Raw genomic sequence first — 22956 nt, forward strand, 5'->3', positions numbered from 1 at the left:
CGACTTCGACCATTCTCCATCTAAAATCTGCCGAATTGCTGTTTTAGCCTATGGGGGACCTCCTAGAACCTATTGGTCAATTGGTGGACTTTTTTGGGAAAAACTTTGAATCGAATGAGCTATTCCTTTGATTCGTACGATTTGAATTCAGCCAAATACCTATTCGATCGAAAACGGACCTATTCTACCAAAAAAACTTCGACTTAATTTCGTTTGGTCTTTTTGAATTTGAATTTCAACTTTTTTTTCAATTCGAAATTCGACCCTTGATAAATATGCTCCTAAATGTTGACATGATTTTCTAGTAGACAAGGTATAAAGACCCAAAATATGGAAAGATCCGTTATCTGGAAAGCCACAGGTCCAGAGCATTCTGGATAACAGGTCCCATACCTGTACTACTTTTATACCTCTCCTGTAATTTAAGATCAATGGACAGTGCTTTCCACCTCTCATATTGATAAGCTTAAGTCTGTATTGTTTTACATGCCCTGTTTCCTTGATTGTATAAAAAAAAGCCCCATGCACAAAAAGTAATTGTACATAGGCCATCAAAACCTTGTGCTGGATAAACCTCTTACTCAAGGCAAAGATTGTGGCACTGTCATAATCAAGGGCCAGTTAATAAATGTCTTTTTGGAGCCTTACATGCCTTGGTTCTTCTGCCTTGCATATACTCTTAGCAGTGAATGCAGGCAGTGCAACATCCATTGTGACAGCATAAAGCCTCTAGGCACCACGCATGGGGCAAGGGGTAAAATACATGGCACTTTGCACTTTGCACCATATTTTTGCAGCTTGCCCTGTATTAACATGCAATTTATAATAATAAGGCCTATACTATTTTTAAAACCAGCAAATTGGCACACACTCAGCAGGACTCCAGGCAGCAGTAAAATCAATTCACTTTATTTCACAAACATTGATCGTCCTAACGCGCTTCGTGTGTTCACACACGTAATCATAGGCAGCCAGGATGTTTGTGAAATAAAGTGAATTGATTTTACCACTGCCTGGAGTCCTGCATAAACAACATATGGTACGGAAAGGATCTTATTGCTTGTGAAGCATTCTGGATAATAGGTTTCTAAATAACAGTTCCCACATTCGTGTTATTATTTACTGAATAAAATGCTTTGCTGTGATTAATATTAAACTGCAGGATGAACATGTTTTTACTTTTTATATTTCAGAATACCCCTGCTCTTCTCCATCTGCTTGTGGATGTTATCAGAAGCAGAAGTCATTCAGCTTACTGATATGTTTGGTGAAATCCGAACACCCAACTTTCCTGACTCTTACCCTAGTGAATCAGGGGTGACGTGGAACATCACTGTCCCGGAGGGTTTCCGGCTTAAACTTTATTTTATGCACTTTGATCTGGAACCATCTTACCTCTGCGAGTATGATTATGCCAAGGTAAAAGAAATATAAAACGATAAATTGCTGTGTTGGTGTTTTTGCCAAATTACAAGCAAACTACACACTAAATACTGTATACAGTAAACCACCAACCCTAACTGCAGTTGCAGTAAGAGTGCTATATTAATACGTAGGCAGTGAAGTCCTGTGTATCTACTATATTAATTTCATCCAAGCAAAAATGAGAACATGTACTCGCTATGCCAGGAGTAGCATAAAACTATGTATTATGGATTGTTTGTAGAATGTGCCTGACAGGACATGTGTATACACAAGTCATATTTACCTGTAGACTACGTTGTCCCATGCAGGGAAGTTACACAAGTGACAACAGTTTGTAGACTATGGTAACAGTGATGATTTCCTGTAGACTATAGAACAGCATTTACACAAATCTCATCTATTTGTAAACACATTGGCATAAAGGCAGGCTACAGAGCTGCAGGCAGGTATTTACACAAGTACAGCCACACAGAGCAGGTATCTACCCGAGTGAAATGTGAACAAAAGTTGTGTCAAAACAGTACACAAGTCTGTAGTTAGTTATTGATGGTTTGCATTGCAGCATATATCCATTGATATGACACAATGCTCTGGCATATATATTTTGCAGAGTATACTAAATGTGAATCTCCTAAACATTAATTTCTAGCGTGTAAAAATACACAATGCTGTGTATAGCAAAATTGCTCAGTTTTGTTTATAGCAATATATCTAGAGTACCAAGCCCAGCAGGGGCGTAACTATAGAGGAAGCAGACCCTGCGGCTGCAGGGGGCCCAGGAGGTATAGGGGCCCCATGAGGCCCTAATTCATATACAATTTCAATAAATATTGGAGAAACAAGTCAACCTCTAAACATTTTGGGGGCCTGAAAAATAATTTGCTGTGGGGCCCAGTAATATCTAGTTACGCCACTGAAGCCCAGGTCTAGTACATTCACACTGAGTTTGAGTGATCCACCTATTTCCATAAAAATAGATATCACACAGTCTAACTTAATCAAGCTCATTCTTTATGGACAGCATATAGTCTCCTGCCCTATCATAAGCTTGTCAAAGTAAACTTGCTTGGAAGCCCTCTAACTAACTTATACTTTTTGCAAGTATAAAGCACAGGCTTCTTTGCACCTCTGAGCACTGTGACACGCCCCTTTGTACCCATTAGCAAATTCAGTTATAATTCACATGAACACGTTAGCATAATGTCTTTATATTCCCTCCTATTGCCATGCAAGCACTTACAACAACCCAGTGAAAGTCATCTTCCAACCCCCCCCCTCCCGTGAGTACAGAAAATAAAAGAAAAAAGTTTTATTGATTTACAGAGAGATATTTTCATAAACAAAGCTCTATTTTAAAGACTGTTTCTGTTGTTTTTAAAACTGGAGAATGTAAAGCAGTTGAAATCGTTATCTACTACATGGTTCATTTTAGAGAATGCAGAGGGGAGAGGTTTTTCCCAGATCCCTGGCTTATGCCTGTCCAAAGAGAGGGGAGGTTGCTAATGAAATGTTTTCCATTGAACGGATAACGATATAAACATTCAGAGCGTGACTGACATCTTTCTATTTCTTTTCTGTGATGGTTTCCTTTCTTAACGAGCTTAGTGATTTCAGAGAGAACAAGTGGAAGGAAGAACAGGAAGTGGATAGAGGGAACCAGAGGAGGAAATTAAATAATAGTTATTGTCCTGTGGCAAAAACAAAATTCTCATACGCAAGGGTGCAGAAAATTCATTTTAAAGATAGAATAAAGCAATAATCTTTGTCTGTAGTGTTGATTTTTCAGTCTCCGTAAGCTGTCTCCTCAGCTCTCAGCAGATATGATTTAAATATTTTGTTAAAGTGTTTGCATTTTTCAGCTCTAAACCCCTGTGTGCAGAAACCCATGAAGTGGGTAAGCTGTTCCCTGCTGATATCTGACAATGCTCTCAGCTGCGACTGGTTTGAATAAAGCCTCCCAAAGCAAATCTATTTTCCATTACGTCCTACAGGCAGCACATCAAGGGTTAATATCCCATGCCTCCTGATAGGACAGGTAGTAAATAGTTAAACACAGCCTTTAAACCCCATAGAAAGCCCCTCCCACTCATGTTTTTTTTTCCTGTCCTACCTGGGATAGGTAGCGAAGAGGATCAAGAACCAGGTCCTGAGGGACTTGAAGACCGTTCCGAAGCTACCTGAGGGTAAGCGGAGGGGGGGGTTACCCCTTGGTAAAAAAGCGGTCCAAATGTATAGCTGTGGGAACAGGCTATGGACGCGCATGTCGCAAAGGCAGAGCAGTAAGATGTTATGCGCATATCCATTGCGCATCAGCAGATTGTACCGGAGCGGATCGGCTGAGGGAAGCTTCACTTCCGGGTATGACGCGCAATGACGTCACTTCCGGTTACACGCGCCGAAATGGCGCGGACGCCAAAAGAAAGTATTTGGGGCGCACTTACTAAAATAGTACTCCTTTTTCTGCTTCAGAGGTCTGAAAGGAGAGAAAATTGGCTGGATGCTACCAGGCTGGAGGCTCTGCAAAGAAAGGGAAAGGTATGCACATAGATACTATGTTATCTGTTACCTGTGAATGCACATTGAGATATATATATATATATTAATATATATGCACATATATATTCATTTTAGATGTCTAAGTCACCATCCAAGCGTCATCAAAAAATGAAGCATAGATTATGTGCAGCGTGTGAACAACCATTGCCAGATGAACATATTCAAAGACTATGCCTGACTTGTATGAAAAATACTTTGGAAGAAGATCAGGTGAAACAGTCAGAACACTTTATTGACTGGTTTAAAGGGATGATGTCACAGACTTTTGAGGAGATGAAACAAGCTGTGGGTCCTTCTACATCAGATAATAACAATGATCTTATCATTTTGGATCAAGTATCAGGGGATTCAGAATCTGGCGAATTATCATCTTCATCTTCTTCTTTTTCATCTGGGAAAAAGGAAAAAAGCGAAGGCATATTTCTCTTTCCGACAGACAAAACCCAAAAACTGATTAGAGCTGTGAATAAAGTGGTAGAAGATCAAGACAAAAAGAAAGAACAAGGTACTTCTAAAGATTCACTGCTGTTTTTCTCCAAACAAAGAGCCGATACATTTCCTGTCAATCCAGTGATTAAGGAGATGATGGAAGCGGAATGGAAGGATCCTACCAGGAGGCCAGAATTGTCCAGAAGATTTAAACAAATGTTTCTATTACATAAGCAAGATATAGCATCTTGGGAAGAACCTCCTAAAGTGGATATTTCTATTGCTAGATTATCAAAAAGAACAACAATTCCAGTGGAAGACACAGCAGGGCTGAAGGATCCCATGGACAGAAGAGCAGATACATCGCTCAGAAGGTCACATATAACAGCAGCAGCAGTGGCGAAACCTGCAATTGCTTCAGTGTCGGTCTCAAGAACACTGAAGTGCTGGATTAACAATATAGAGGAAGATATTGATTCAGGTGTATCAAGAGATGAAATATTAGACTCGTTTAAATATATTAAATTGGCCACAGATTTTCTATGTGATTCCGCTGTAGAAATGGTAAAATTATCAGCAAGACTCATGGCATTATCAGCAGTGGGCCGTAGGGCTCTGTGGGTGAAAGCTTGGAAGGCAGACGTAACATCGAAAATCAGTTTGTGTTCACTTCCTTTTGAAGCAGGAAGGTTGTTTGGAACCAAGTTGGATTCATTAATCGAGAGTCTCCAAGGTGAGAAAGCGAAAACATTACCACAAGACAGACCAAAAGGTTTCAAAAGACCATTTTTTCCAGTCCAGAAGTCGTTCACCCAGAGCAAAGCAACCAAGATATGCAGCAAGAAATAGAGATTTCTTCAGAAGACCAAGACAGTATAAAGTCAATGAATATGCCCGAAATAATAGAAGACAATCTAAAACCAAAGATGGCAAGAATAGAAAGCTGGGTTTCTGACGCCAGGCCCTTTTGCAAAGAAGTAGGGGGCAGACTCTCTCTTTTTTACGACCAATGGGAGAGATCGACAACAGACGAATGGGTACTGAATATAATAAGAGATGGATATCAGATAAAATTTTGTCATCATCCAATAAGCAGATTCTTACAGTCAGTGCAAAAAGAAGAAAATTTGCAGAGAGCTGTGGAAGAATTTATAGAGATGAAGGTGTTAGAAGAAGTTCCAGCACACGAATGGAAGCAAAGAATCTACTCAAGAATGTTTCTTGTCCCAAAACAAGGAGGAAAAATGAGATTAGTAATAGATCTCAGATATTTGAACAAATATATTCAAAAGGAAAAGTTCAGGATGGACAGTATCCTCAACAAAGGGGATTTGATGGCCACAATAGACTTGAAAGATGCTTATTTGCATGTTCCGATTCATCACAGCAGCAGAAAATTCCTCAGAGTGGCAGTGAAGAGGCAAGTTAAGACAGCTGCTGCTAGGACCACAAAATAGTTGTGGTCCTAGCAGCAGCTCTCAGAAAAAGAGGGATATATATTGTTCCTTATCTAGACGACTGGTTTCTAAAGGCGTCAAGTCTAGAAGAAATAGAAGACCATCTGAAACAGACGATATATTTTCTGGAAGAACATGGATGGATTATAAACAAACAAAAGTCAAATCTTCAACCATTCACTTGTGTAAAATTTCTGGGTTTAATTGTGGATTCATTCAGAAGGAAAATAATTCTTCCAAAAGAAAAGATACAAAAGTTTATTCAAGAAACTCAACAATTGATTCAGACCAAAGTAAGTCCAATTCGTCAGGCAATGAGAGTTCTGGGACACATGACGGCGGCAATAGAAGCAGTTCCGTGGGCAAAAGCACGGATGAGATATTTTCAAAACGAAATACTGATGGCATGGAATCGGAAGAATTCAGGCTTGGACAGATTGATGAAAGTGTCAGTCAGCCTGAAGAAGTCTTTGAGATGGTGGACAAAGATTTGCAATCTCAACAAAGGCTTATCGTTTCATCTTCCCCCTCCAGTGGTGGTAACCACGGATGCATCCTTACGAGGATGGGGAGCCCATATGGGGAATCTTTCAGCGCAAGGTCTATGGTCTCCACACGAGAGGAAAACATCCTCGAATTACAGAGAGTTGAAAGCAGTGTGGAGAGCTCTGAAAGAATTTCAGAAGGAGATCAGCAACAACAATGTCCTAATTCAATCGGACAATATTGCTGTAGTTTCCTATATAAATCACCAAGGTGGTACCAGATCGAAGAAATTGATCAAACTATGTGTGAAAATAATGCAGTGGGCCCAAATGAAACTGATTCATATATCAGCTTTACACATCAGGGGAGTGAACAACAAATGGGCAGACAAGCTCAGTCGACAGACAATCATGCCGGGCGAGTGGTCCCTGAATCAGGAGACTTTCTGTCAAATAGTGAAGAGATGGGGTTACCCACAGATAGATCTGATGGCAACCAGACAGAATACCAAATGCAAGAAGTTCTGTTCGATTTACAGAAAAGACAGACCGACGCATTTGGATGCGTTCTCAATAAACTGGGATCACCGACTAGCATACATATTCCCTCCAGTTCCAATGATACAGAGGGTACTAAAGAAAGTGAAAAGGGACCAAGCAAAGGTAATAGCCATATTACCGGGATGGCCCAGGAGAGCTTGGTTTCCAGAGTTACTGTACCTCTCGAAGGGGAACTATTGGATACTACCATTGAAGCCAGATCTGATTGCACAGAAGGGGATATATTTCCCAGATCTCAGCAAACTCAAGTTAACAGCTTGGTTACTGAACGCGCGACATTGCTAGAGCAAGGACTGTCGCAGGAGGTAGTGGAGATAATGTTGCTAGCCAGGAAGAAGTCTACATCCAGTACCTATGAGAGAATTTGGAAAAGATACAATTCCTGGTGTGTTCAAAAACAATTAAATCCATTACAAACAACAATACCTCAAATACTTCAGTTTTTACAAGAAGGGTTTGAAAAAGGTCTACAGCCCAGTACTCTGAAGGTGCAAGTATCTGCTTTGTCAGTGTATTTAAGTTTAAAACTGTCGGCAAATACCTTGATAATGAGGTTTTTGAAAGCAGTGTCTCGGTTGAGACCTCGTACAAAATCGTACATTCCTCCTTGGGACCTAAATCTTGTATTGAATACATTTTGTGGAATACCGTTTGAACCATTAGATCAAGTAGAGTTGAAAATGTTGACTCTTAAGGCGGTGTTTTTAACAGCAATAACTTCGGCTAGAAGAGTTGGTGAGATACAAGCTTTGGGAGCAACAGAACCATATATCAGATTCTGTCAAGATAAAGTATGTTTGAGGACCCTACCAGATTTCGTACCTAAAGTGCCCACATCTTGGTGTGTTAATGCTGAGATAAATCTACCTACTTTTTGTGCGGAACCCGAAAATGAGATGCAAGAAAATTTACATAGGCTGGACTTAAAAAGATGTTTACTAGTCTACTTAGACAAGACAAAAGTTTTCAGAAAGTCTGATCATCTTTTTATCCTGTTCAGTGGAAAGAACAAAGGGAAAAAAGCTTCAAAAGCAACAATTGCAAGATGGATTAAACAAGCAATTCTGTTGTGCTATGAGCTAGATGATAAAAGTCCACCAGAAATCTTAAAAGCTCATTCAACAAGAGGAATGGCAACGTCTTGGGCAGAGAGAGCTTATGCTTCACCACAAGAGAGCTACTTGGTCCAACCTTCATACGTTTGCAAAACACTACAAACTTGACATCCTTTCCATGCAAGATACAGCCTTTGGTAGCAAAGTACTCCAAGCGGTGCAGTAAAGAAACTAATAATGTCCCTCCCAAATTAGGGAAGCTAGTAAATTCCCTTGATGTGCTGCCTGTAGGACGTAATGGAATGGGAAAATTGGTATACTTACCATGGAAATTTTCCTTTCCATTAGTCCGTAAGGCATCACAAATATACCCTACCCGAATAAATATATTTAAGCATTGAGTGTGTGTGTTTATGATAATAAAGGAGCTAGGAAAATAACATGAGTGGGAGGGGCTTTCTATGGGGCTGTGTTTAACTATTTACTACCTGTCCTATCAGGAGGCATGGGATATTAACCCTTGATGTGCTGCCTTACGGACTAATGGAAAGGAAAATTTCGATGGTAAGTATACCAATTTTCCCAATTTTCTGTCATTGTTCTTTTTTCTCTTACAGCTTTTGTAACCCTTGACCTTAAAACACAAGTTAGAGCTCTGCAGATCAAGTGGATCTGTTCAACTTATATGAGAACAAGTTCCATGGGAAGCCAAACCGGTCATCTAACTCAGTATCAGCCCACCCCTCCTATGTTTATCATCACCAGACCTCAGATATCTCCATACTGAGAGAGGTTTGGAAATCTGCAATTTCTCAAATCAGAGATGCCATAACAGGCTCTCACTAGCTATGCTTCCACTTATGAAGGCACACATAATTACATACTGTGGAGAAAGGTTCACACAGGGTACTTGTATAAAAAGGCGTATTGTTATTAATTGCATTTGCATTAATATGATCCATGCCTTCAAGAGCTTACATGTAATCATACAGATAAATATGTTATGTACGATACAATATGAAAAAAGAGTATACAACATATATTAATATCTGGAAAATCTGGGGTATATAATATAACAGGTTTCAACAAGTTTTTATGTGATAACTCAATTTTAGCTTTGATTTTACTTCAAACCTTTAATCTTCATTTCATTGACAATATTGTGTACACACAAGCATTTGCAAGACTTTACCAAAGCTAAATCAACATGTCTGTAAAAACTAGAATACTAAAGCTTTAGGGTTTTGTACTTCTGATTGCTCAATGACAACATGAAGATGTTTTTGACTGCTCTTCTGTGATGTAGTTTAAGTGAAATACATCGCTTTACAATATTTATCTAGTTAGGGTTAACATGACATAAATAGAAAATGTGATTAATATTTGGTCGAAGAGATATTTGTCAGAATGGCATAACTAAGCCTTGTTCTAACTGTGAAAAAACACATTCCCTTTTGTTTATAAGAATAAAAGAAATAGGTGGGAAATTATCTGTGGAAGCTGAAATGTTCCTTGTTCGTGTGTCCCGTGGAATTTACTTGTTTAAGTGGATAAAAGGTTTTAGGTTTAGATATGAGATGAAAAATTTGACACAAGCCAAATCTCCCAAGAATTTTTGTTTTTGGTATAAATCTATTTTCATATGAAAGAAGCAGAAAATTTTTAAATGGCTAGTTACTGATACAATAAAGTGGAAAATACAGCGCCCATACGTCACATTCAGTTACATTGAGAAGGAAAAAAACAGCAGCCTGCCAGAAAGCATTTCTCTCCTAAAGTGCAGGCACAAGTCACATGACCAGGGGCAGCTGGGAAATTGACAAAATGTTTAGCCCCATGTCAGATTTCAAGATTGAATAAAAAAAATCTGTTTGCTCTTTTGAGAAATGGATTTCAGTGCAGAATTCTGCTGGAGCAGCACTATTAACTGATGCGTTTTGAAAAAAACATGTTTTCTGATGACAGGATCCCTTTAAGTGAAAATGGAAGGTACTGTATCTGTCTCCAAATGCCTTAAGGTAGGGATCCCCAACCTTTTTTACCCATGAGCCACATTCAAATGTAAAATAAGTTGGAGAGCAACACAAGCATGCAAAATGTTCTTGGGGGTGCCAAATATGGGCTGTGATTGGCTATTGGTAGTCCCTCTGTGGACTGGCAGCCTGCAGGAGGCTCTGTTTGGCAGTACACCTGGTTTTTATGTAACCAAAACTTGCTTCCAAGCTTCCAATGAGCACCAGTTCTTGATTCAGCACTTATCACAAAAACACTATGCTACAAGGTGTAAGTACTTGGTAAGTAAGCACTAAGGGATGCATTTTCACACCACTGAGTAGTACACAATCAGCATGCAGTTGGAGAAAATGCATCATGTGATATTAGCATTAGGTGGTGTATAGTGTAACATATCATTTAATTCCACACATATGACTTTCTTGTTGGGCTGAGCCATAGCCCTGATACTGCTGTTGCCATTCAGATTATGGAGCTTTTAAGAGAAAGTTTTTATTCACCCCTGAACATGTTTTAACTAACGGAGATGCCCACTTGGCTGTCCAGGGTGGAGGAGAACTTACTCATACTACATTGTTCCAAGAGTCAAAAGTGAGTGCAGAGGGCAGAAAAGGATAAACAAACACAGCTTTGTCAATTTCATTTCTATTTAAACATAAAAAAGTGCTTAGAATTATTTATTTCAATTTCTCAAAAACAATGTTTGGATGGACATCCCCTTTAAGCCATCTGTCCTGTAGTACAAAATCACATTTATAAAAGTGCTGAAGTTTTTTCCATTGTGACAACATAAATGATATAAATCTATTAAAAAAAACCTCTTTTCAGATTTAAACAAAAAACACTGTATTTTAATACTTGCATAGACAGAAGCCTATATGTAATCATAGCAGCTATGGCTGGTCTTTCTCATCTGCATTCAACTGTCATAGTTTCCTTCAGATCACATTTACACCTTACAGGGACATTATCCCTTTTTTAACTGCCATAAGTTTTATCCTTCATTTAAAGTAAACAAAAGGTATAATCACACCTTAGAAAATTCCTTAATTCCAACTATAAAAGCTGTATTTTACTTGCTTGGGGAGATGGGCATGCGTAGACAGTAGTGTTTCTGTAAACACAGCAGCTAATTTTCTCTTATCTGCATTTTCCTGCCACAGATTCCCATAGGTCATGCTGTGACTTTAGGAGCAATGGCACATAGGGAGATTTCAACTTTTTTCCCCCTGTCAAAACACCCTCCTCTGTCCTCTATGGAATCTTTTTGAAAGCAGCAACATGGGGGGAGTTGTTAAGTGCTTATCAACAAAGTCATAAGGTTTGGGCAGGCTCATATTCCCAAAAAGTGGCTGCCTGCTATGTATAAATATGTATTTTAAAACTATCCCACGAAAAGCCATTTGTTGGTAGCCTCCCCAAACACAAATTCCATCCTCCTCACATGATATCCCTTGTCTGTAATGGCCCCACTTGTAGACCACTGTATTTGATGATGTGCAACGCTATTTATTTGTAATACAAGCTTAGTAGTAGATGTCGGTGCCTGAGCTTTTAGCTGATAGAGTGCTTAGTCTCTGGCATAGATCTTCTCCGAGCAGTTGACTGCCTTATCTACATTTGGCTCTGAGTATTTACAACAAGTGATAATGACCTGGAGGGTAGAGTACATTATGAACTAATCTAATGTTTAACTGTTTACAAAAATATTTAAGGGTTTTGTGCAAACCTACGCATAATGGTTTCCCCTTAAAATATACTATACTTTACTATATTTTTTTTTCTGTAATGTTTATGTTACCCTGAAACACAGCAACTGTATATTTGGTGTTCATTACGACTTATGTCAATTGTATCTAAATGTTTTTGTATAATGGTAGTAATAACCACCACCTACTGTTGCCTCCATCATATTTTGCAACATAGCCTATGATTAAGTGCCTAAGTGCACATCTATTATTTGTCTAAATAGTCTACCGTTCTTTTACTTTGCCTGTCTGTGGAATCTGTGAGTGCCTGCCTTTTCTTCCATGGTTTAATACCACCACCTTGAGCTATACGTCTGGGGAATGTGCACCCAGACCGTCCAATTTAGAATGTTATTATTGAACCAATACATGCAATAATATTGGTGTGTAGGCAGCCTTCTCAAGCCATTGTGCCTAATCCTGTGCTTTCAGAAAAAGCCACCACTTCACAATGGAACTGCTTTCATATAAGCTATTTTTTCTCCTACTTAATGTAACTGGAGGAGTCGCAAATTATGTTAGCCAAACTTGGATGTTTACTATTGAGTGCTGTTCTCATATCTACAACTAGGAAGAGGGTGATATCACTCCACCTTGCTGTGCAGCAGTAAAAAGTCAAACACAAGTTACGCGGCTGGGGGCACCTGGCAAACTAACAAGTTTAGAAAATAAATAAAATCTGTTTGTGCTTTTTAAAAAAAGATTTCAATGCAGGATTCTACTGAAGGAGCGCTATTAACTGATGCATTTTGTAAAAAACATGTTTTTCCAAGACAGAATTAATTGGAAATTATCTATTTTTTGTTATTGCATGACCTACGCAGAAAGATAATCTAGCACCCCATATCTGTCATTCTTTATTGCATTAGTGAAGAATTATTATTGCCCAGCATTGTCGTCTGGCTTACAGGTGGAAACTGAGGACCAGGTTATTGCCACCTTCTGCGGGAAAGAAAGCACTGACAAAGAACAAGCTCCAGGTCAACGGATTATTACATCCCCTGGTAATTTCCTGAGCCTCACCTTTCGGTCTGACTTCTCCAATGAGGAGCGCTTCACAGGTTTTGATGCTCATTATAGTGCAAAAGGTATCTGCCTCTGATTTTACCCATGTCTCATTTTTAGAAACACATACAATCAAAAATTGTAAATGTTTTCATTTGCTGGATTATATGAATAAAGAGGGCAGCCTTCATGTGCTGTACTGTTATGTATTACCAAGATAATTGCTGAATTTGCAACAACTTATGATGTATCTATCGATTACCCCACTGTGACCTAAAATATTTTCAGATGGGGTCAGTGACCCCCATTTGAAAGCTGGAAAGAGTCAGAAAAAGGAGACCATTTAAAAACTGTGAAAAATTAATTATGACAAGCAATTAAAAATTGCTTAGAATTGACCATTCTGTAACTGTATATTGCAAGTTAACTTAAAGGTGAGCCACCCCTGAAAATACTCTTTGTCATGTTTTAAATCCATAATAAAAGGAGAACCTGTACAATGTGCTAGAGTCTGGCAGTTATAAATTACCTGTTTCCCCATGATTTGCAAAAAAAATATTATTATCTTTAACAGTTTGCTATTTTATGAAATATATATTTATCTATCTCATGTTTAGAATATTAGAGTATAAATGGCATTTCCTTCCTGCTTATGGATATATGCTTATTACCGAGTAATATAATGATTTTATAATAAACAACAAATGTGAGCCCTAATAGAATGTGCAATGCAGCCTTTATGGCTACATACTGCAGTCGTTTTTGCAAACTATACCACAAGGGATAAAACCTTTGGTTTTTTTCATTTTTATCTTTTCAGATATAGACGAGTGTACAGAGAAAAGTGATGAAGACCTAGTTTGTGACCATCACTGCCACAATTACATTGGAGGGTTCTACTGCTTCTGCAGATTTGGTTACCTCTTGCACACGGATAACAGAACATGCAAAGGTGCTTCCTAACAACTAGGGTTGGTCACCACCCCCTTTCTGGCAAATGCTGGCACATCTCCTTATTTGTCCAGCCTTCCATCTATTTATATGCCGACTATACAATTCGTTGTTATTTGGGCATGACTTGACACATTTGCATTGCATTGCATTGCTTTTTTTTTTAAAGGTCAATTTTATTTTTATTAAACCAAATATAATAACAATAGACATTAATCGGGTCGGTTATGTTGTCAAAAGCGTTTACACAGAGTTAGAGCTAGATTGTTAGATACATTTCTAATTAACATTCAAGCATACTGTATCTTGATGGTTTCTCCAGAGGTGTTGGTTGGAGGGCCTCTGAGAGTATGTCACATCAAGGACCCCACACCTTCTCGAATTTGTCAGGGGAACCTCTGGTCTCGTTTGTGAGTTTGTAGTGTGGAATTGTGGCGTTTACCATCTTCAGCCAGGCACTGATGTGGGGGGGGGGGTGCGCTCCCATCCAGAGGGCAGCAATTGGTTTTTTTTGGCATAGAATAACGGTATGCAGTCGTTGCCTTGCATGTGCTCTTGGGATTAATGCATCTAGAACCCCAAAGAGGCAGGTAGTAGGTAATCTTATCTTGGGGAACTCCAGATTACTGGCTAGGAAGTCAATTATATGTGTCAAAAAATATTGGACTTGTGGACATGCCAAAATCAGGTGGTAGAAGTCAGCATTTGGTTTCATGCATCTGATGCACTTATCATCAGGGGAGCCCCCCAGGGGTAATATATAAGTGATGGTAGGTTTTATAATGCCTCATTACGCCTTGACAAAGCTAACATAGCGAAACGCGCGTCGGCGTTTCATTTCCTGATCTTGGTTATCTTTTTAAATTTTTAAAAAACTTGGGGTTAAACAATTTTCGTGGAGGGTGGTGGAAATAATCTCTGCTCGGTCCAACTCTTTCTCTTTCTCTACAAACTAAACTCCCAGGAGATCGTGGAATTATGGTTTTATAGGATATTTTAGCCTCTCAAATCAGCTTAGGGCTCAGTTAACTACGAGACCACAGTCCCGGTTACTCTGCCTTCTCCATCCAGTTTTGGGACAACTCCACCTCCTTTTATTTCATTTTCCTCCTTTCTTCATGAATTTGAGCATTGATTTTAGTTTTTATCCTATTTAATGGCAGTCTAGTTAATTTATCAAATTGAACCTTATTAATTAGGAAGGATTATTAATTTATACAGCACTGCAGCACTTTATATTTAATGAATTTAATATTCTCATCTTAGTAAATTTCTTATACAAATTAATTATATTTTTTAGCATTACAATTAATTTAGAAATTAGTGATCAATTCAGGTATCACTTTATTAATTGGCTCAATATTACTGTGGTATTATAGATTTTTGGCTTTTGAGCTCCTCACAATTAACTTATTGCACTGCACTTTATAATTTATTGCACAGCACTTTATAAATTTTCAACAAGTGTTACAATCAACCTTATGCACTGATTAGTGGTGTTTATTTAAGTGCTTACTATTTAACCGACTTTTAATAAGTGTGTCAAAAATACTTTGTGACTGCCTTAGTTTAGATTGTTCAAGTGGGGGTTCTTTTCTATTCCTTGGATATTGTGAGGTTTTATAATGCACTAGCTTGTCTCCAGTAGAGATTAAGCTGGTGTAGGCCTATTCTGTCGCTTCCTCCCACTCATCTTCTGTCAGTTCAGTGATTTTGGTGGTCCACCATTGCTAGTTGAAATGGTTTGGGACCCTGGAGTAGCTCCTTCCATCAGGTCCCCTAGATATTTGATCTTATGATGCAGGCCGAATATGAAGTTTGTGAAGTGACTAAAGTCATGTAGCTATGAGTTCCCCCAGAGTGGCAGGTGGGGGGACAGTATTGGAGGAGAGTGGCGTAGTATTTTTAGGGAAGTTGTCCATGCTTTGTGGGGGGTGGTAAGTGTGGTTGGTAGGGGTGCCATGTCTCACAGGTGCCTGTATGGAAAATTAGTGAAGCTTTCAAGAGGGGATAGTATTAAGGCCTGAATTTGTATGTTAGGATTATATGGATCCTGTGTGAAGCACCAAAAAAGGTAGGAGACTTGAGATGCTAGGTAGTACATCTGGAAGTTTTGGAGTGCTAACCCACCCTCCGTATAGGGAGCACATAATTTGGTCCATGCAACTCTAGAGGCTTTGTGGTTCCATATAAAGGAAAGTTTTTCGAAGAAGGCTTTGGGGATGTAAATAGGGGCATTATGGAAAAGATATAGAAGTTTGGGTAGATAGATCATTTTGATAATGTTAATATGGTGAGAGAGTTTGTTTGGTCCATTGCAGTAGGGAGCATGAGAGCGAAGAGAGGTTGGGATCAAGGTTGAGAGAAATATGTTTACTTAAGTTGGTTGAACGGTGACCCCTAGATACTTAGGGGTAGTGTGGGTAGATGTGGTAACTGGCCTGGGCCTATTGGGAAGGGGATGGACTTATACCAGTTGATCTGAAATCCGGAGAAATAGCCAAATCGGTCTACCAGCTGAAGTATGGCTGCAAGGGAGTCGTTTGAATCATTAAGGTAGATTAAGAGATCATCGGCAAAGAGTGAAATGTTTTCCTTTATTGTGCCACAAGTGAGTCCTTTGACCTGGGGAGAGTTTCTAATCAGTATGACCAAGGGGTAATGCATTAGCTTTTAATGAACCATACGGAGAAACATACTGGTGTGGCATAACTGATGCCTTTCACTGGCATAATTTTAATTCATTAGACTAACAAACTGAACAGCCTGCATTTTCAGGCTGGAGATGCAAAATATGTAATTAATTTAAAAATTGCAAAAAAATGTAATTCAATTTCAATTTGTCTCAGAATAGTACTGTCTACATCATATTTAAAGTAAATTTAAAGTTTTTCTGCCCCTTTAAATCTCCTAAAATAATAACATGCTCTCTCCTTAACCTGTACCTATTAATTTATGCTGTTTCACATGTTTTGTTTGTTACAAAGATATATAGGTGTTCAATATGCAGAATAATGAACATATGAGTAGAAAATGAGCTGAGCTGTTTATGCTACGGTTCGTGATCACTATATTCACACTTTTCTATTAACCTCTTTTCCAGTGGAATGCAGTGATAATCTTTTCACCCAAAGAAGTGGGTTCATTTCAAGTCCAGACTATCCCAGTCCATATCCCAAGAGCTCAAACTGCCGCTATAGGATTGAGCTAGAAGAAGGTTTTGTTATAAATCTCCATTTTGATGACAGCTTTGATGTTGAGGATCACCCTCAAGTCACTTGCCCTTATGATTTCGTAAAGGTATTTCAGTCACAATGTGAAACAGTAATTCAATAATGCTTTATTATTGCACATTACATCTGCTTAACAGTATACACGAATTACTGCAGAGGTCATATTGTTCGATTCATAGTGCATAGGTGATGCTGTAATTTACAAGATTTCCTATACACCATGGATAGAAGAATATGACCTTGTGTCTGTGCATTAGACACAAGGTAAAGTGTGTTAATCAGGCATTAATTAGAAGGCTCAGTTTGCATTGCACAGGAATTGTGTTATAAATGCAGAGCAGAACCCAACTATGGAGCAACAGAATAGTTCTATTCTAGAGGATAGGTTGAGATCTGGGCAGGAGGAGTTTGTGAGAAACACGACAGCAGGCAGAGTTAAGGGTCACAAATAAGGTCCCCATAAATTCAAATCCCAGCCAAAATCTTTGCACCTCTGACCAAGATTTGTGGTGAGAGTAATTATGCTGGAAATCAGGGAAAGAAGGGGGGATTTGTGAGTAACATGTACAATGAATAGTACCAATTTGTTGCACTTTGCACTCCCATAGTAATATCACAATTAAGCAATAAGGGCAAGTGCTGTGCTACAGTCACAAAGTTTGACAAGTCCTACAAAAGATTGAAGTGCTGTATTCCATGCATGTTAAGGTTGTGCAATAACTTACAGTATGTCTGTTCAAAGATCAAAAGTGGCAAAAAAGAATTTGGACCTCTGTGTGGAGAGAAGTCACCAGGGAGAATAGAAACTGGAAGCAACAGCGTTCAGATTCTCTTCAATAGTGACAATTCTGGGGAAAATGGAGGATGGAGATTGTCCTACTCTGCAACAGGTAATATATTTGTTTGTGGAGTTCTTCAACCATAAATGCCACTTGGCCAACATACACGTACTAACAACTGAAACATGTATCATCTTCATTCTTTCCCTTAAGTATATGTGAGAAAAGTAACTCACCCTGGTGGTCCAGTGGTGCGGCAGGGACGCCAGCCGCGCCATCGGCGGGGACGCCCGCTGTTCCTCTTCGGCCGTCATTGCGGCTAGTTAGGGCGCGCACGCCTCGGTGTTAATATTGACGTGGGCGTGCTGGCGAAATGACGTCAGCGCGCAAAATCACACCATGGCTTGAAATTTGAAAGTATAAATAGCTTATTAAAGCTACAGGACCTTGCCCGTGATAGGTTTATACCTGTTGCTTTTGAGCTTTTGCTATCTTGTATCCTGAACCTGTTTTTTTCCTGTTGTGACCTCTGCTTGGCTTTTGACTATTCTGAACTCTGGATCCTGACCCTCGCCTGTATACCAACTACCCCTTCTGCTAAATCCCTTCTGATTGATCTCCCGGTTTGACCCTTGCCTGCCTGACTATGCTATTTCTCTGCCTGCCTCGACCCAGCCTGATCTGACTTCGATTTCGTCTCATGTCTTGTACTGTGACCTTCTGACCAAAGACTCTCGCTAAACAGACGTGCCCCTCGGCCTATCCAGAACCTCTAGCCTTGCACCTCTCGTTTAAATCCTGGTGGCATCCAAGTAGCTGAGGGCTCCTCCCGAGGCCAAAGGCGGTCACACTACAGGTGAAGCACGAGCCGAGACCAGGGTGCTTGGCATTTGTTCTGGTGTTGGGTGCCGACTGTTACAGTATATGATGTATAATTTCCACCAGCTTTGTGTGTTTCTCCTATTGTTACTCTCTGCATTCATAAGAATTAATTACAGATATTTTACTATGCTGTTGTGCAGCATAATAATATTAATAATAATAATATTATTCATGTTGTACACAAAGTAGCCAACAGAAATGCTTCAAGCAGGCTTAAAAATGGCTTTAGGTATGCTCATTAATTTCTTTGCAGTGTTCTGTGCTGAAGTTAAAATATTATTTAAAATGCAAAACTATATACATGAATTATTGAATTAATACAGTATGTCCCCCAAAAATATAAATACCAATATGTACATAATGTACAAAACACACAGGTAATATGTTTGTTTTCCATGGCCAAAGGAATCTGTATGCCATATTGTCATTTTAAAAGTGGAATGATAACAAACCAAACACCATGCAGCGCTGTTTCAGACATGTTTTTCTACATAAAAGTCTTCTTCTTCCCCATTTGTTAACCTTTGTATCTATATTGCTGTAGTTTCTCTCAGTTTTACAGTGTTTATGATTAATATGATTACATATGATGGGTTAGGAATTTATAATGTTTGGATTAAGGCAAGAACACTGAGAACGTCCAACAGTTCCACAGCCATATGGGATCAAGCTGACAACATTAACATAAGGTTCGATGTCCTTTAGCAAGTGGGAAATGCAGGACTGCTACAGTTACAGTTACATAGGAAAATAAACAAGTTCTCCCAGCAGAGAACACATATAACCCATTATTCTCTCAGTCCCCCCATGACTGTGACATTTAAACCAGAAACATGATGAGCACCAGAGTTTTTTCTTGAATGAATCCATGCTTCATATTGCCATACATATTAAAAAACACACAAAACATTTTATCCATCTGGTTTATTATGTTTTCTCTTTAGGTGCACCATGTCCAAATCTGCACCCGCCAATCAATGGGAAACTTGAACCTTCTCAATCTGAATATATATTTAAAGATCAGGTTGTAGTTAGCTGCAACCAAGGGTACCAAGTGCTGAAGGTGAGTTCTCTTTAGCTGAACAAATTGGCCAAATATTAGATATATAAGTGTATCTAGTATAGGTAAATCTAAAAACAACTGGACTTGCTGAGTAATCAATGAAGACGTTTCACTACTCATCCTCATGAAATGTCTTCATTGATTACTCAGTCCAGTTGTTTTTAGATTTACAGTACCTACAGTGTACTCGATATACCATAACCTGGATGAATGAAAATCTTCATAGTTAGATATATAAGGGGTTAATTTACTAGCACAATGCACAGTGATAGGTGCAGAAATTTATGCAGATTTGTGGCTATTAAAATGGCACACCCAAAGCCTCAGCCATGTGCCAATAATCCAGTTGCAGTGCATTACACTCTGTTATAAGGGAACCCCTTTACCTAACACCTGCCATGATCAGATCCACTATTACCACTGCTGCTCCCTGAACTCCCTTCTGGCCCGTTTGGCTCCATGAGCAGGAAAGAAAAGTAGGCGTGGTGGGGTGGAGGGATCACTGCGGGCAGAGGGGGGTTGCGGCTCAGGGGGCCTGAGGTGTCTTTGCCACTGGGACAGGGGGTTGGGGGCCCTAAAGCAACAGTCCTGGTGGGCCTCGGGCCGCCCACAGTCCAACCCTGAATGCGCCTCTGGTATCAGCATTTTGCAGTAACCTACAGCACCAAATAAGCAGGTAGCATTTATTGGTCACCTGTTTAAAATTACAATCATCTTATTGGTTGCTATGGGTTGCTACACCTGGACGTGCCTTTTATTACATGTGGGTGTAGGTAATCTCAGAATAAAATGACTGAAGCCTGTATTATACGAGGCAAGCTTCAATTATTTCTCATGTCTTTGTAAATTACATGGGGGGGGTACATTATCTACTGTATAATACATAAGAGCCATGAACCTTGCCTCGTACTTGCCCTGGTTGTATGTGGTTCTGGTGCTGGGGGGTGCACAACAGGTCAAAGACAAAGAAGAATAGGGACAGTAATTGTAGTGCTGAGATTCAGAGGTTGCAGGGTGCAGTTCAGCTCATAATATCAGTCTGGGGTATCAGCCTGGTTTCTCCTTCTCATCTCTGAATTGTGTATAAGGGCAAAAACAAAAAATTCCTATACTGCTTTGCTGGTTATGCACATGTGTAGCTGTGCTTATTCGGGTCTGCAAATGTTCTTGACCGAACTGAGCATGTGCATGGTCTTGGGCTTGCAGAGATGTATAACAAAGTTACAAGATGGTGAACCCCTGTGGCCAACTTTAAAAGCATAAATCATTTGTTTAATTCTGATGCAGTAAGTTCATGTTTACTAACTAATAACAGTTGCAACTATTTGGATTTGCTTATGGAAAAAGAGAGAAAATGTATATATGGACTCTGTGGGAGATAATTCAGAGCTTTCGGGGTATATCAGGTTTCCAGATAAAATATCCCAAACTTTTATATGATATTATATACAAGAAGGAATTGCTCTCCACATGATAGATAGGATGCACATAAATATACTCTATATATTTTTATACACATAGGTATATATTATGTTATATATACAGTATTTATTTATTTATATACTCAGAGTTAACTGCGTGCTCTTATTCTTACCTAGAATAATGTTGAGATGGAGAGTTTCCAGATTGAATGTCGAAAAGATGGAACATGGAGTAACCAAATTCCACCGTGTCAAAGTAAGAGCTAAAAAGAGTTAAGACGTTGCTTTCTTTGAAAGAGTGAATTTGTCCATCTTTTGAAGCTTTGTTCTTTTTCAGTTCTTATTATATCTATGATGGTAATGTACACAGTTATGGAAGGCTGTTATGCATAATTAACAATGCTCAATAGAAATTAATCTCTTGATGTAAAGTTTAACCAAGATTCCTCCCCCCCTTTTTAAATGTTCGTTTTGTTGCATCTGCTATTCTTCCACATTTCTTTCACAGCTTTTTCTTTATGTTTCATATCTCTTTATGTTAATCACTAAATAAATAATGAATGTGCTTACTATTTAAAATCTTCAATTGTCACCAGAATTGGCAATGGATCCCAAATTTGTCTCTTTGGCTGAAGCTGCATTTCAAAAAAACTTGAGGACCACTAGCTTTAGATCCCTGCCAATGGGCATGTAAATACTTCATAAAAAAACTATATGCCAAATCTATGGCAATCATATTTTATTGAACTACATACCCCAGCTGGGATCATTCAGCAGCATGTAAATACTTCATAAAAAAACTATATGCCAAATCTATGGCAATCATATTTTATTGAACTACATACCCCAGCTGGGATCATTCAGCAGCAGCTGGAAAGTGATTATATGTGCACTCCAGACTAGGGTGATTTGGGGGCCTAAACCTCCTTGAGGCGGCTCCTGTGATGCCGCCCCCCTACCGCACTTACCTTAAAGGGAAACTAAAGTCTAAAATAGAACAATGCTAGAAATGCTGTATTTTGTATAGTAAACATAAACATGAACTTACAGTACTGCACCAGAAGCATGATTAAACAAATGATTTATGCTTTAAAAGTTGACCGCATAAATTCACCATCTTGTAACTTTGTTAAACATCTCTGCAAGACCATGCACATGGTCAGTGTGGTCTGGGCTGCTGTTGGGAGGCTTAGGGATCATCATAAATTATTAAAACAGCACAAGTCAAATAATATCTGCCAGAAGCAGATACAGCAAGACTGATTAATAATGCAGACTGGAGCATTTTTTGGAGCAGTGTCCAAGAGAAATCTGGCTCTCGCACACCCTTGTGTGAGATAATTATAGTGCAGTCTGGTGCACAATGGTAGGGGTCCAGCAACCCCAAATCCAATCTAGAAGTCAAGCAATCCAGAGGCACACAGAACTGATGCAAGCAAGGAACACCTTGCACGTTTATTGCGGTATAGCAGTGCAAATACCGCAATAAACGTGCAAGCTTTTGGAGCACCCAGGCTCCTTTGTCAGGCAAAATACAAATGAAAGCTGGAAAGGCACATGATATATAAATAAATCACTGAACAAGGGTTTATGGTCAATAAATTAGAAAGTTACAGAAAGACAGAGATAACTTGTAGAGATAATAAAAGTAATTAGAGTGTGTTGTAAACAGTCCAGGGGTCTGTATTCAGTCAGGTCACATAGTGTGACCTAGACCAAGACCAAGGCGCCTGGGTGCTCCGAAAGCTTGCAATTTTTACTTCAGTTAATTCAGTTAACCAATAAAAGTTATCACCAAACTTTTTCTGTGGTTTAAAATTGCCACCTCTGATAATCTTTGGGGCAATGTGCCTGGGGCAAGGTCCTCATGGCAGGCACACCCCTTACTCCAGA

At 39.1% G+C, this 22956-nt stretch overlaps 1 protein-coding gene across 2 annotated transcripts in view; it reads left to right on the forward strand.

Moving 5' to 3' along the window:
- masp1.S (MBL associated serine protease 1 S homeolog) overlaps positions 1 to 22956 on the forward strand; it is a 36646-nt gene that overhangs the window by 4047 nt on the left and 9643 nt on the right. For both annotated transcript variants that reach the window (XM_041563923.1, NM_001088871.1), the window contains 7 exon segments: positions 1194 to 1419; positions 12640 to 12817; positions 13555 to 13686; positions 16789 to 16985; positions 17661 to 17808; positions 19524 to 19642; positions 21241 to 21319. In XM_041563923.1, coding sequence (XP_041419857.1) covers positions 1194 to 1419; positions 12640 to 12817; positions 13555 to 13686; positions 16789 to 16985; positions 17661 to 17808; positions 19524 to 19642; positions 21241 to 21319 — 1079 coding nt within the window.

The sequence above is a fragment of the Xenopus laevis genome, chromosome 5S, assembly GCF_017654675.1.
Source record: "Xenopus laevis strain J_2021 chromosome 5S, Xenopus_laevis_v10.1, whole genome shotgun sequence".
Lineage (NCBI taxonomy): Eukaryota > Metazoa > Chordata > Amphibia > Anura > Pipidae > Xenopus > Xenopus laevis.